Raw genomic sequence first — 16,219 nt, 5'->3', positions numbered from 1 at the left:
TTGACAGGAGATTCGAAGTGAACTGAATGCTGGCTGGTGCTACTTCGTTTAGGTTTCTATCCTGGTTTTAAGTACAAACTGACTAAGTAGTTGTTAGCATGAGTAGCCTGACCTGATAGTTACTAAAAGCAATTAGGTAGCTTACTGCTCAGGTGGCAATGAGTCATAATGTGTTGGTATTTTCAGGTAATAAAAATCAAGCTCCATGAGAGATCGAGGTGTCAGAACGGATACCGAAACAAATATATAAATGTAAGAGTAACAAGTCTCTAAGACCAGATGGTATGTGATAAGATTCAGTGTTTAAGAATGAAGCAGCTGAACTGTTGACAAAAATAGGCACTTTCCTCAAAATTAGTTACTATGCTAGAAAAGTAGTGCAAATGTACCTAAGACAAAACCAGGTTGCAGCAGTTAGTCATCTATCGATGTTTCCCTAGAACCAGTAAAATTAGTCGGGGAGAAAAAGTTAATCCACCCCAATAAACACAGTAGGACAGAAACAAGTAGGGTTTCAGTTAAAAAAAAATAAAAATCCTCCCTGATTAAGATGCCGGAATCATGGATTTAAGTGTTAATCTGGTTTAGGATGAGGATCAGCCTTGGGACCTGTTCAGCACCAAAGATGCAGCTGATAACACAGGAATTACCTTACTGGCTGTGGCGAAACTACAGAACCCAGAATCTTTTCCAGGTTGCTAGGTCCAAACAGGTGGCCTAGTAAAGTCCAGAAACATCTGGGGAGATTTGTTTGTCATCTTTTCTTGGTGAATTAGAGCACTGAGGCAGTGTGACAATGTAAATGCCGTACAGCCCACCTGTCACCAAAAGTCAGTGTACACAATTGTCCTGTCTCTGACAGTGAATGACCAGTAGCTGATGTCTGGGAAAACACTGGGCAAGGTAGGGACAGGAGGTAGGCAAGTACAGGGTGGTATTCTCCCAGTTTCCAGTAATCTGACATTTAGGAGCTACCTAATCTGGAATTTTTATGCATATTGTAGGATTAATAGCCATCTATGTACTGTAGTTTCCTTGTATTTTTTTCTGATTGAATAAATTAATCTGTTTATAGTTCTAGTTTCTTTAAGAGTACCACAGTGTTAATTATGATGTGCAAAAATATACTGTTCTCCAAGTTTGTTGCTCAATAATTTCCCTTTACCATTCTAGTTGTTGTGTTAGCTAATACATAGTGTTTTTCCTTTCTTTTCATTACCTTAGTTCTATTCATGATTTCATACATCTGGATCTTTTTTCTTTTTTTTTCCTACCCTCAGTCATAGTTTTTTCAGAATGAAGAGTCCATTAACTTAACATCTTGAGGAGTAGTTGTTCCTTACCTTTGCTCAGACATATCTGTGCCTTTTCTACTTATGCGGCAAGTCATTTACCACATGAGTTGCCTAGAAATGTATGCGGTATTAAAACTGTGAGTGATAACTTTATAGTGGTAAAATAGTTTTCCGTTTCCTATTCATTTAACAACAAAGCTATTGATCTTTGAATTGTCATAGACTGTTTGGCCTGGTCTGTCCTTACCATGTCTCTTGGTTGTGCATCCTCAGGCAGTTTGGATAACCTACTGCTGGGGAGAGCCCCAGGCTGCCAGTACGTGTCTTGCATGGCAGTGGAATAGAACCAGCACCCTGCAGCTCATGCTACTCCCATGCACTCTGAAGAGATTCTCCAAAGACTCAACGAAACAGGGGTGCTTCAGACTGCCCATACCACTGGTGGCATAACTCACAGAAGGAGCATCTCTAAGGACCAAAGAGGAATCTTATACCATATTGTTGCTTGGAAAGTTTGCATACAAGAGCACTAGTGCAGCCAGAACTGTCTTAGAATCATAGAATAGTTTGGGTTGGAAGAGACCTTAAAGATCATCTAGTTCCGACTGCCCTGCCATAGGCAGAACACGCCCCACTAGATCAGGCTGCTCAAGGCCCCATCCAACCTGCCCTTGAACACCTCCAGGGATGGGGCAGCTACAGCTTCCCTGGGCAATCTGTGCCAGTGCTTCAACACCCTCATAGTGAAGAAATACCTCTTATGTCTAGTCTAAATCTGTCCCTCTACAGTTTACACCCATTGCCCCTAGTCCTGTCACTCCATGCCCATGTCAACAGCCTCTCCCCAGCTTTCTTGTAGCCCCCTTTAGGTACTGAAAGGTTGCTATAAAGATCTCCATGGAGCTTTCTCTTCTCCAGGCTGAACAACCCCAACAGTCTCAGCCTGTCCTTGTATGGGAGGTGCTCCAGCCCTCTAATCTTTTTTTGTAGCCCTCCAACAGCTCCATATACTTCTTCTGTTGAGGATTCCAGAACTGGACATGGTACTCCAGATGAGGTCTCACAAGAGAGGAACAGAGGGACAGAATCACTGCCCTGTTCAAATGATGCTATGTGAAAAGAACCGCCTGCAGATATGGCAAGGGTGGCTATAGCACCTGTGTCTGTCAGCTCATAGGGATGTGTTTCTCTGTGCCTGGAGATCCTTCTCTGATGTCGCTGACTGAACAAGTCTGCAGAACAGTCTGTAATTGTCTGGTGGCCCAGATTTCCACAGTAACCAGGCACAGAAGGGCCTGGTAAGGGAAAAGGGCTATTACTGACTTTGGTGGCCAGTGCCTCTTGTCTCCCAGCTGCGGCCAACAATGCCATTGTGTCGCAGAGAGGCAAAATGCAGTACAGGTTCACATAGCATGTGTAAATCCGTCTTCTGTCCGTGCCAGACAAATGCTAATCTAGTCTGTATGTCAGATGTATTTCATGTTGGGATGGACCAGCTATGTCCTGGCAGCATGTTAAACACTGCATTCACAAAGACCTGCTTTCAGCCAGGCCCATCTGTTTTTGTCATTCCTGAGAAGAGTAAATTCTGTGGGAATCCGATGAGTCACACTGGACTTTCTCTGCTATTAGAGAAACACTATTACTTCTGTTCTTTTTATGAGACAAGAGCCAGCTAAGCTTCTCCTGGCATTACCTATCAAAAATTAATTCTTCTTTACCCCACCGGTCTCTGACAGTATGTATCTGCTTCTTGATGAGGTGCCAGGTTTCAAAATTTCCTGGCTAGGCTAAGAACATAGAATCGTTTCTAATGACAGATTCTGTGGTTTGACAGAAAACACTGTACACTTGGGAGCACTTGAGGGCAGCTGCTGCAAAGAAAGGAGGGGAGGGAGTATTTTTTGGCAGTGGCCTAAGGATGAGGACAAAGTTTTGTCCTCAGTAAAATGTGTGTATTATGGGTATTTTGCATGTCTAGGTACATAAAATGTTGTGTGGGACTAGGTGTCTTCTGACAGGGTATCCAAGGGGATCCATCCTCACTTTTCCTAATGTTGATTCAAGAAGGACCTGTGCATTCCTGCCAGCCTAATCAATGTCCTGGGAACTAATGGGCTCTGATAATTTTGAGCCAATCTTTTATGCCTTCTTTGGAGACGGGGCTTCTGGGGTTGGTAAAGACCAAAAGCATGCTACAGGTCTCACCAGTTGCTGAGCTTCCTGCTGCAAAAAGTAATTCAGGGCACATAAGCCCACCCTTCAGGCAGCTAGCTTCAGGATTAACAAACCACCACCACCCTTCTCCACCTTCCACCCACTTCCCCATGAGAGGTTATCAAGGTTGAGACAATGACTTGTGGGGTAGCACCACTAAATATGGTTGTGCATGGAGTGCTCTGCTGGTGACATGTGGTCTCTAATAGAGTAGAAACATAGATGATATTGGAAGGGAAGTGAAGAGGGTGGGATAAGGACGGCTTGGGAGCTAGATGTTGGCCTAAATGGGTTGTCTGATCTTTGTGTCAGTTCTTAGGTTCTGAAATAACAGAAGCTCAGAATATGCTTTTAGTCAAAAACAACTACGGTGAATAAGTGGTGGGTTTTCCTGTAGGTTACTTTGTACTGAAATTATTGAAGTTAAAGTCTGTAAAAGAAATCTAAGTAATTTCTGAAGTCTAGTCCATGTAGACATACGCACTTAAAAATTTAAGACATTATAACAGAAGAAGATGCATGAAATGGTGTAATTCTTTCTGCTTGGTTTGGTGTCTCACTGTTACCTGAGAAACAGTGAAACAGATTGAAAAGGCTCTGAGGCTAATACAGCCACCATCTCTGTAATAGCAGAACTGGTTGAGCTTATTTGATTGGCCTGTTACAGTATGTCCCATTTAAATTAATTTTGTATTCCGTATCTGTTAAGTTGCATGTATAATGTCCCTGTAATAACAACAGTAGACTAGATACCAGTCAAAAGATACAGGAAAGTCTGTAAAGATAAAACTCTGATTTATTTATTTTTTTTAATAGAAAGTATCTACACTAGGGCAAGAACACAAAAAACTTAAAAATGAACTCTCCAGACAAAACCTTTTCATCTAAATACTCAGCCAAAACACTCTAAATAACTTTAACATCAGTCTTGGAGGATTGGTTTCTTTGTGTACTTTGACTTTTTCTGTGCCTTAAAGATGCTGTGAACTCAAGGCAAAATTAGCAGATAGGTTCTTGTCCACAGAAGGTGCATCCCTACATACATTATCAGATGCCTTGTAAAACTATATGCAGCCTAGCCAGCATTCCTGTGTCCGTGACCCTGAACATGGTTGATCAACTACCACATTTTTACAAGATGAAAGAACAGTTTGTTTGTATGAAACGAATTGAAAATGGGAATTGAAAGTAGGAATGAGTCACATAAAAGCTCTCAGAAAAAAAAAAGAATACAGGGAAATGGAAAGGAATATTAAAGCATTCACTTTTTTTAGTTTCTGTTTTTCTCTGAGAAATGTCTGTGCAAGAGATAGGAAAATTTTGTGAAAGATGTTGCTGTGCCACTAGCAGCAACGAAGGCTACTATAGTATTTAAACCACCTCCTTTTTGTGAGTGTTTGTGCAAGGGTTATTATCAGCTGTAAAACAAAATGCAGCAGTGGGTGGAATGGGCTGGATAGGTGTGACACTTGTTGCCAAACTCTGCTTCTTGACTTACCAGCTTATATCATTAGGATATATGGGATTAAGGTCTGTGGGATTTAGGGCTTTCTGTCCAGATAAGAGAACTAATTCTTCTGAAAACAATCTGGTAAGCCGGGTGTAAGAAGGAGTGACTCCGTGTGCTTGGGGTCATCAGCAAAATAGTTGATATTTCTATTAAACTTCTGATGTGATGGCTCACGAACTCACAGCCTGATACCAGATTGCTAAGCAACTGTGCCATAGGGAGCATTACTAAGCCTTATTTTTACCGCTATCATCCTAGTCTTCCCCCCTTAGATACTCCTAACAAAAGCTTTCACATGACCTTGCATGCTGACGAAATCTACTTATTCATGTTTCCCTGGCAGTTAGCCAAAGCGATCCCTGATATTGTTTTTATCTGATGGCTTTTTATCTCTGAGAATCTGTTCAGCCTATGCAGTAGCAAGCCTACTGGAAACAGCTTATATAGAAAGAGGAAGAGACAGAAGAGTAAGCAGGAGATGATCACAAGAAAACAACTGGGATTTTGTACATGGAAGACAAGCATCTGCAGCTTTTTCCTTAAATGCCAGGTTCAGGGCAACTGTGAAACTGCAAAAATCGGGACGCCTTGTGTGACTATATGGGGAGAGCCCACTGGAACAGCACGGCCCTTCCTTCCAGAATGTCCTTGTCAGTGTCATCTCAAACTGTGAGGTTTTGTTCTTTACGGAACAGCAAGAAAAAAGAATGACAAAATCTCTGTTATTCTGTTTACAAACTATTTGCATATGTCAGAGATTGTCAGGTTTCAGAAGAAAATGTGTCTTTCAAGATATTGACCCTGTTTAGAAAAGAGAAAGCCCTGGCTTTGCAAGAAAGAGTCACAGTGGGCAGGTGAAGTCTTGCCTGAAGGGAATTATTTCCTATGTGCTTATGGCCTTCTGACATTGTGCCAAGGGGTCTGTTGTTTCTACAGTACTCCTACTCAGTATTTTTTCTTTTGGACCAAAGGAGGAGTGAGTCTTGAGCTGCAGTAAGTTTAGAGTTGTAGGCTTGGTAGAAAATCCAGGATCACTGTAATTTCATTTAGAAACACACTTTATGCATATGGTTTCTGATTTAATTTTTAATATTTTAAAACAACTTATGGTACTAATCATATCTAGTTAAATGGAAGTTTAGGATGTATTGCAAAATAGTTTTGTAAGACATCTTAAAAGTAAGGTGGGTTACCAATGGCATACCTCTCCAGTGCTTCGTGAAGTGTGTGTTTGAAGTTGAAGTTAACAGTCTGTCAGTGAGATGTGCACATGCTCTGTATGATGAGAAATTGATATGTTTGTCCTGGGGAATGTAATATTTGCATAGTCACATTGGAAAGTTTTACCCAAAATCCATCATTCTGTGTGTCATATGCAGCTGTATGGCATTAAAATAGTGGGCTTTCCCCAGAAAAACTTAGTATGAAACTGAGCAGGAAGAGGAGATAGGAAAAAAGACTGGATGGACCATGCTAAATCTATTGCAGGTTCTTGTGGCACAGAGTGGAAGCAATTAAAGTATTTGAGGTAAAGCACTCATCTCTGCACAGGTAAATGAAATATAATAGTAGTAAGTGGGATTTTCTGATGTATTAGGCACATACAAGGTAGAAGAGGCTATCAGAGAGCAACAAAGTTTGGGCGTGTTCTTCAATAACAATAGTCCCTCTTCATAATCTGCAAAAACTAGTGTGAAGGTGAGTTTCTTACCAATGCATTTTCTTCCTCCCCAGCTTGTGGAAAACCCTGGGTTTCATTTATATGTAGTACATTTAGTCCTCATACTGTAAATAGTTGCTACAATTTCAAAGCTCTGTGTGTGGGTATACAAGGAGATGAGATGCCTGTAGCATGGAAGAAAATTAGTGCTATGTTAGCAGAAAGCTAAAGAAAGGAACTCGAGAGGGTGATGGATGAGAAGACAATAAGAGGAGGTGGAACACAATGTTAAATTGTAGTGCTGAGGCTGGTCATTGGGCACCCTGCACCTGTGTCTTTGGACAAATTCCATATAAGGAATGAGACTTCACAGTGGATGTTCAGCTGTACTGTTGGTTGTTATTCAATAACTGTACTGCAGTAAGCCTGCTAGACAGTAACATAAGTTAGTACAAGGGAAAATGATAAAGCTGGTACCTTGTTCCAGGATGTATCAGCCCAAAAGCTTTTACAGTGTTGACTGCATGCTTCTGCCTCTCTGCGTTTAGGAGTAATGGGATTCCTGGCTATAGTGTAGCTAAGAATATGTTCATTACTGAGTAGGCAAACTAGCTGTCTAATAACAATTTAATGATGAATTTCATGCCTAAATACTGAGCACTTGAAAAATGAAGCATCTTATCTTTATCTGTGTGGGATATTGTGCTACAAAACCATATGCTAATAAAAAAATGGAGGTGGGATAAAAGCCACAGCTTAGGCTGAGAAGCAGAACAGCTCCAGAAGGAGTAAGATTCCACTCTCGTTGTGGGATGCCTGCTGTGTCTCCGCTGGACCACCAGTGCCTTAAAGACAAGTAAAGGGAGCACAAAGGAAAGTTCTTGCCCCGCCTCCTTTCCTTTGCACTACCCCATACATGGGCAGATGAAGAGGAGGCAAAACACAGCAGCTGCCACCTCATCTGTGAAGGGGGGGCGGTTTCCTCCATTGATGTGAAGCTTTAAGACAGCACTGGCTGCCTTTCAGGCTCAGCAGATACCTGTGATGCATTGCAAAGGAACTGTACCTATGGTTCTCTAGGGCTTGGGTCAAGGCTTTTTGGTTAGTCACTGGGGAGTAAGAGAAAGCTCGATGCTATTTAATGTTATTTGTTTTGAGTAGCACTTTCTGCTTACTTACAGAGTTGGCATGGCAACAGAATCAGCACTCATTTTTTTGAAAAGTATAGTCCATTCAGAGTGGGGTTAGTCATTAATAAACCAAAAGGACTCAGGCTGCAGCTGCTAACACTTGTGAATAGACAGAATATCAAAAATTATAGCAGTCATATCGCCACAACTTCCATGGGAAAAATGTGCGTCTATTGATAATTATATGTGGTTTAGGTGATGGTTTATTTTATTAATGAGAGAAGGGATATTCAATTATTTAAAGTCCACAACAGAACTTTCTTATTTCTAGAAGATGTCTTATGTTTTTATGGATCTCTTGAATTTGAAGAGTTAACACAGTTCATATAAACAGTGATGCTTGTAACATTGTGGTAGAAAATGGCATAATACTTAAAGGGCCATAAGCTTAGCACTAGGGATCTGTGAATGTATGGTCAAGGTGGCAGCCTACGCACCATGCAGAAAATGGTATTTTCAATTATTTTCCCTACATTGATGGAAAAATTCAAGACATGCTTCTTTCTATCATATTCACCCCCCCAGGATAGAAGTAAAGAAATGATTGCTGGTTTTCCACACCAACTAGACCGAGAAATATTGATGACAAAATTGCTGTTCAGTGGCATTTCATAAAATACCTGCTGGCATCCTGTTCTCAGATGCAGAATAATAAATGTATATTTAATTTGAAAAGTTTAATTTAATCTATAACCTTTGATTCCTGGCTTTTTGTATCATCAGAATACAGACTATTCATGCCTTCTTCATTGATGCAGGATCTTGTTTACTTTGCAGTAACTGTTTACATTCAAGACTATAATGCTGTTACCAAATTGATGAGGACACTGATTTCTCTTTTCTTTGTGTTTACCAAGCAGATAATCTAAGTGATGCCCTGAAAAAACTGAAGATAACCACTGACAGCACAGCAGATAGCTTGGAGGGATGTTTGGACTGTCTGCTTCAAGCTCTGGCACAAACCAGTAAGTTGTATGGACCTTTCAAGTTTTTCAATTGTGTTGTGAGATTAGAGAATTAAAATGGAGATACTGAAACATGGCAGAAAGACTGAAGCAGTAGGCTGCTGCATTGACTGTTCTGGGTTTCAATTTTATTAACCTGCATATCTGTAATATTCAGGTAGCATCAAAGACTGACAGTAAATACTTGGAACAGCTGTAGTCCGGTCCTTTTGCTAATGTAATGAAGTAGCACAATTCCTTTTCCAATTGATCACTTAAGAAGCAAAGTACAAGGATGGACAAATAAGCCTGATAAGGTTGGGCAGAGGATGTGGGAGCTGAGTGCTAATTCTAGTTAAAAGAGCATAGCTTCCTATTGGTAATGTTTTTTTTTCCTCAGACTTCTGATCATGTATTCTTTATTTCCACTAGTTTTAATTAGCAGAAATAAGCTGGGTATCCAAAGATGGTCCAAATTTGACATGTGGTATGACAACAAAAATAACTTAGGAATGGAACAAGATGTCTTTTTCACCAAAAGCTGTAGAATGTGTGTCCTTGCTTGCATTAAGCAGAAAGGTATGGTAAATGAAGATGACAGCTTATAAGGCTTTGCCGAGTTTAACTTTCTTAGCGCTTCAGATGGTGGCAGAAGAAAAATCTGTATAAAATTTCAGGTCAAAAAACTTGTCAGGATAGATACAAGCCATGATTAGAAATTCTTGATTTACAAAAATGTTAGTCCTTTGTAAATAACAATACACACAAAAGTACATGCTATTAATAAATCTTGTTTCTTTCCTGTAATGATATGCTATAAATCACAGCCTTTTGGCTTAGTGTAAAATAGTTGATGAGGTTATTTGCACCAGAATATAAACACCATCCATATAAAATCAAATATGGATTTAACGCAGTCCCTGCGTTTAAGGGTAGTGAGTTTTCAATTCCAATCATTTTGCAAGGAGATGTCAGCCAGAAAATAAAATATTTCAGGTATATATAAACCCATTTTTTGAAGATGCTGAATCATTTTTCTTAGGGGTTTATTTACAAGGTATACCCAGAACTTTAGTCCAACTTCCAATTGGATTTGATATTTCTAGTACTTTTAAGTCTCATACTTAAATGATAAGTACTAAGAAGATGGTATGAAAAATTGCAAAGTGCTTAGTGCATATAATAGAGTTTACCATTTTGCCTATGAAGGTCACATAGCTATATCACAGAATAAGCTTGCCAGACACAACTAATATACAGCAAATGCTTCCTTGCAATGAGATGACTCTTCCGTCTTAGTCTAGGGGTTTGCTCTTCCTTCCAAAATCTTTTCTAGTCTCCTAGTTGCTAGAGCCGATAAGCAGATTATTAGGAATTTGACCTCTATCTCTTGGGCAGTTTAGCTATAATTCCCACCACCATTTACTATGTTCTTTCTGTGTTAGTCATATGACTATATGATATACATCTGTCATACATACGTCTGGTCATATGATATACATCGCCACATTTTCAGTTGCCCAAGACTGAGCGCAACTAAAATAACTTACTGAAAATCAGATGGATTGGATGGGATGTTTTTTTCAGCAACTTGCTGGTGATTTAGGAACCTGTATATCAGTTCCCTTTCATAGAATCACAGAATAGTTTGGGTTGGATGCCCAAGGCCCAATCCAAGTGAATTAGACACTTAGCAAAACTTAGGTGTCACTTTGGACAACAGGCTTTAATTCTCAAGATGGTCTAGTGATTTATTAAAAATATCCTCGTAGAAAACAGGTTTCTGTTTTGGAATAAATTTCTGGAAATGGCAGTACATTCAAAAGACTCTAGAGATTATGAATGTAATAGATTGATCTATTATGTTGACTGATTCAACAATCAGTATAGATCAGCTTCCTAAACACTGCAGTCTGAGTTATTAGTGGGCTACCAGTATGTTATGACTGTCCTTTCTTTTGACCAAACAACCAATGAATGTCCTTTCTCATTTCTCCTTCATCAGTCTTAATATGGATTGTATGTATTGATTGATTTTAGTGTATATTATTATATATGTGCTGTATATGATATCATAGAGATATGGGATGCACACTGTACTTCTCTCTCTGTATGAATTATTGTATAGTAATAATTAAAAATCAGGTTGTTTATGTAAAACTACATGTTAAGTGTAACATGTAAATGAGTTTTCTCCTATAATTGCTTACCCTCCTTCAATATGTCCCCATGTGTATGATTATATTGATAAAGTATACATTTTGAGTATAGTTCAATAAATCATCATATAAGGGTAACATTAGAAAAAAAAGACATGCAAAGAATTGAATTTATTTTAAGAGAATTTTACAGGACTGGGATTTCGTGGTGGTATCACAAGTCACAGAACTTAGTTTTATTCACTTCATTAATACTTGGAGATAAAAATATTATTTTATCGTATGTAAGATTTAGTGTATTACTAACACACTAATACAACCCACTCCCATCTGCTGCCAGACAAAACTGGCAGTTAAACCTGATGTTAATAAAACATTGAGATTTTTAACAAAGGGAATAATAATTTCCACAACTATGATTTGGGCATACTGCATGTACATATGAATGTTTCAGAGACTATTACACTATGCGTGCAGCGTAGGGTTGTGGTTGCTGCAGAAACAGAAGTTAAATTTCTCTAGTCTCTGACAATACAGTGACAATTATAGTTCCATTTACTTTGGATACAACCTTTCAACTTTTCATTATATTAAAACGTTACAAACTACTTTCATCCCATATTGTCTACCACATAGAAAGGGATGACAAAGTTATGATGACAAGGCCAAATTGCATAAGGCTTTGAGCAACCTGATGTGGTGGGAGATGTCCTTGCCCATGGCAGTGGGGTTGGAACTGGTGATCTTCAAGGTCCCTTCCAACCCAAACCATTCTACGATTGTGTGAATATTGTACCTTTTAATTTCTTTTTATGTACTTTGCTGCTTTTTCTTTTGTTTTTCACACGCCTCCTGATAGCTGAACTTTTGATAATCCCAGACAGGTAGTAGTGCCCTGGAACAGGATACCTCCTGTCTGGCTTTACAAGCTATTCTGCCATTTATTACACCAAATTAAAGTATATGTGCGTGCACACATGCACATACACAAGGGTGAATCATGTAGTTTACTGAATGGCGTTACTTCTGGTAAATATTTGGTGAGCCACATTCAAGTGTGTTTAGGTGCTGTTTGCCTAAGGACATAGTTGTATAGCTCTTTGGATCTGAGACCCAGAACTGAAAATCCTGCACAGATGGCTTCTTTAGGAGATATTATTTGGAGAGATGGTCTATTCCTATTTATGCAGATATTTTAGTTCGTTTCTGTCATCTGCACTTCTGACTCTTGTCAGCATTCACCATTTCTAGATTGCTAAACTTTCCATTATTAAGATTTTTAAAGGAAGGCTGTAGCGCAAGATCCATAAGCAACATAAAGAGCACAAAAAAGGTGTCAGCCATGCACTGATTGAAATACTGGCTTCTACTAAATCAGGAAGTGAAATTATGTATTGCATGTGTTTTCTTTTACAAACTGTGGATTAAAACTAATCGCTCCGTTGTCTGCTCTGTAGAATTTGGATTCTTTCTATTATAGATAGGCATGGTTTGATGTGTTGCTGTCAAGAAAGGATTTTGCTGCTCTGTAAGCAAACTGTATACAGTAATATGGAGCATAGAAAGGTCACAGCAATCAGAAAAGGCAAAACCCAAGGAATTAATTTGTCAGATAATATCATTCTGACGTTCTGCAGCTTTTCTTTTTTATTTGGCTTAAAAAACCCCTCCAAGATTAACTGTCCACTGCAAAATGGAATTTAATTTTGTGTTTAAGATGTCAGAATTCCTTACATTATAATTTGAGATGTTTTACAAACAGGGATCATTTTGTTCCCTCCCCCACTGTGGGCTTGGAGTAAGAAAGAGCTTATCTTGTAACTGCTTTATAATAATGTGTGTAAAGAAGAAAAGAATCGAAGTCTGCAGAAAAATCCACAGGAGGAGACCAGGGGAAGGAGAGCTCTCAAAGGTGGATCTGGATGCATTTTTCTCAGAGAAATGCAGTTATCACCTCTATGCTCACTGCCGAAGGGTGAGCGAGTTCCCTCGCTCTGGGCTTCAGGCTGCCCTCTGACCAACACACAAGTGTGTGTTGTCTGCAGCCTGCAGCTGTTACCTTGTGATCTTAACCACCGTTATGAAAGCTGTATATTTGCTCTGATATTTTTGCTAAGTTTGTCATATTTAGCAACTCTGGGCTTCAAGGGTATTTTCTGTGAGTGTCTTAATGATAACTCAGAGAGGAATGTTCTCTGAAATCTCATTCTTTCCCTACGTACAAATGGTACTGAAACCTTGCTAAAGATGCAAGGGAGGAATATTTGGTTTCCTGGCCAACAGAAATTCTGAGTGCAAGTACTGTAGAAAAATGATGGTATTAAACACCAGCTCCAGTGGTATCATTATATTTGGTATATTACCGAATTTTATTAGTTTATTTAATAATAAAAAAAACAGCTAAATGTTACAAGCTCAAGGTACTTTCTATTTTGGAACCAAAACCTAGATTGTGAAAATGAAAACAATTATTGGTTTCAAGAGTTTTGTTCTAAAAGCATGTTACATGTTTTGCTGTTGTAATTCAAAGAATTTAATAGTGTGAACTGGACTAGTAATATGTAGAATAAGATCTGTTAGACAATGAATACTACTTCATCCATTTATTATTTTCAATTTAAGCCATAATCAATGGCAAACTAACAGAAAAATGTGATAGCTTAACATATGCTGCAGCTTGGTATCTGTTTTTTTAAAAAGACTTGTCAAAAGGATGAGTAAAGCACTTATGCACTGGAGGAAAGTATTTTAAGAGATCGTGTGCTTACATTTCTGGAAAGAAGTAGTAAATGTTCTATTTTTTTATCTTGCACCCAAAGAAAAATATGGGTATATACTCTTGGAATTTGGGAACAATATATATATATTTTATTGTATAGGGAAATTCAATGGAAAACAATATTGGTCATCACTTTATATCAACATAGACAGATTTGTACCTGTTAAGAACTATCTCATTAATATTGTGCCTTTCAAAAAAGTGGTTATCCTAAGATCCTCAAATAAAGGTCCACAAGAAAGGACTGCCTGAGAAAAAGAAAACAAGGAAATAGAGGTTTTCTTTTAAACCGCAGGCCTTCTGGGACATAATTATTGCAGTAACAAAAAAAAAAAATGCAATGTTATTGCTAGTCCAGACGTGCTGCATTTCAGATACAAGAGGTTTTAGCAGACATAAATAACCCAGTTTTGACACATGAAAAATCTGAAAATCTGCTGAGAACGTTATTTTTGGCTCTGATACACTCAGTGCAAGAGGCTGAAAATGCCTACTAATCCCAGCCTTCAGCACCTGGCTGAGAGAAATGTCTGACATGAAATTGAAGTGCAGAAGCCAGCACATGCATTTGAAATGTTTTTTTTTTTCATATAGTTTTTCAGAGGCTAAGAATATGAGTTAATAAGTTTGTGTAAAGTTGGTTAAGCAAATTCACACCACTAAAGATAAGCTTAAGTGAGAGGGCAGGGATTTAGATATTTTGGAAAGCTCTTAATTCAGCGTAGGTTTAAAATAATGCTGCACTTTGCCTTGAAGATGTGGTTGGCTAAGACTTCCTATTTGTTGAGCTATGCAGGTACCTGGTAGCTCAAGGAACCTTTAAAAGACACATGAAAGTTTTAAATTCATGTTTGAAACTAGAAATTTCAGCATCATTCTAAGGCCTCTTTGGCATGACGTTTTTCTCCCCATAATGAATGCAGTTTCTTTCTGCTATTCTGCTTTGCCCCAAAACATATTTTAGCTGTATACTATAGCCATCTTCTGGTTTTGTTTTGTGTTGTATCAGAGAAAAAATACTATATTACTGACTTTGTGGGCAACTGCTAGCAAGGCTTTGCCATCACTTCCTGCTGTTTCATCTTTGTGGTGTTGAGATCATGAGCTCAGCCCTCCTACCTAAGCCTTCTGTTCAGGTTTTTTCTTGAAAGTCACCAGTGGGTTTTCTGAAACGTGTTGGTTCATATTTGATGGCATCACAGAGGAGGATGTGCTAGCATCTGGAGTGCTTAAGAAAATGTTGGATTTCTGCAGAGACCGCAGATTTCTCACATTCCTTTGTCAGTGATGAAACTTTCCATCCAGTGCCCTGGATCCTCTGTAGGCACTTGCTTTCAAAGGCATCTAGTTTCCTGTCTTTAATGTTTTGGTGGATTTCCAGTTCTCACAACCATATGTTAACAGAGAGGTTGTACTTGAGTTGAGAATTCTACATTTTATTCTGTTCTTTATACTGCAGCTTCCATATGTTCTTGAATTTAGTACTCATGTTCTTCTGAAGATGGGACAATTCCTCTAATGGAGCATAAAAATGATGGAGAACTTAGAAATAATGTTTTGTAATTGTTAAATTCAGGGCTCAGTTTGGGAAAAAAAATCTGCTTCTCTGAATTTTTAAAATGTATTATTGTTGCTATTTAAGCCTTTGATATATGAAAAAAAAAGAGAGCTTTACCTATTATTATCTCTTTCCTTTTGGGGCATTTTAGGTAGTCCAGTGTGTATACTCTCATTTATTCATTGCAGAGTCAGGTAAGCAGCTATCTGCTTCAGATCTAGCACGAGAATGCCCTCTGATTTCAGTTACTAAGTTGTAGAGCCTTTTGTCCTAGCAGAGTTATTCTAAGGTATAAACATTACCTGAAATCACTGCTATTTTTTCCATTGGCTAGACATTTAAAGCTTACTCCTTTCATTTTCTGATGTATGGGGAAAAAAACTCCACAGTTCACAGCTTGTTCCTGCAAACCTGTCCTTAAACATTACCAAGCTAGCCTTTCTCTGTTTTGAAGAGACTGAGCAGAATGAGAGTAAAATGAGGCGTAACAGTAAAATGAGCTGGCAGTCATTTCATGTGGATTGTGACCAAGTCACGGTGCTTTCATGACTGTAAATGCTTGCACAGCATTATACTTTAAAACAAAACAATAACTGTCTGCAGGTCCTATTCATTCTTACATGTAGGATTAACTTTTGACTACTGTTGTTTCGTATAAATAAAAAAAGAGCACTCAGCAGTCCCACAGATTCTAATACATGTCATTAGCAACATTACTAATGAGTAAGCTGTAACAACACAAGCCAGTGCACAAGCACATCAAGGTCCTGTAGCACAAATAAATGGGTAGGCTGTGGTACCAGTGGGATCAGTGGCCTGTTAAACCAACTGATAACTAGTAGAATTAAGTCCAATGGTGAAGAGCGTTTCCTTGTTCTTTTATTCCTCTTTGATCTTTAGCATCTCC

General features: G+C 38.7%; 1 protein-coding gene across 4 annotated transcripts in view; it reads left to right on the top strand.

The window, feature by feature from the left end:
* The window catches only part of RAP1GDS1 (Rap1 GTPase-GDP dissociation stimulator 1), a 94,823-nt gene that overhangs the window by 23,396 nt on the left and 55,208 nt on the right, over positions 1-16,219 (top strand). For 2 of the 4 annotated variants that reach the window (XM_069855567.1, XM_069855570.1), the window contains exons 1-2: positions 5,893-5,998; positions 8,733-8,837. In XM_069855567.1, the coding sequence (XP_069711668.1) occupies positions 5,908-5,998; positions 8,733-8,837 (196 nt within the window). In that variant the 5' untranslated portion in view covers positions 5,893-5,907. Of the gene's footprint in view, positions 1-5,892; positions 5,999-8,729; positions 8,838-16,219 lie in introns of those variants that run through there. The other 2 variants (XM_069855569.1, XM_069855568.1) reach the window with 2 other exon arrangements.

This window comes from Phaenicophaeus curvirostris, chromosome 4 (assembly GCF_032191515.1).
Source record: "Phaenicophaeus curvirostris isolate KB17595 chromosome 4, BPBGC_Pcur_1.0, whole genome shotgun sequence".
In the NCBI taxonomy this organism is placed as follows: Eukaryota; Metazoa; Chordata; class Aves; order Cuculiformes; family Cuculidae; genus Phaenicophaeus; species Phaenicophaeus curvirostris.
The sequence above is the reverse complement of the archived record's forward strand: the minus strand, read 5'-3'. Positions and strand labels throughout refer to the sequence as shown.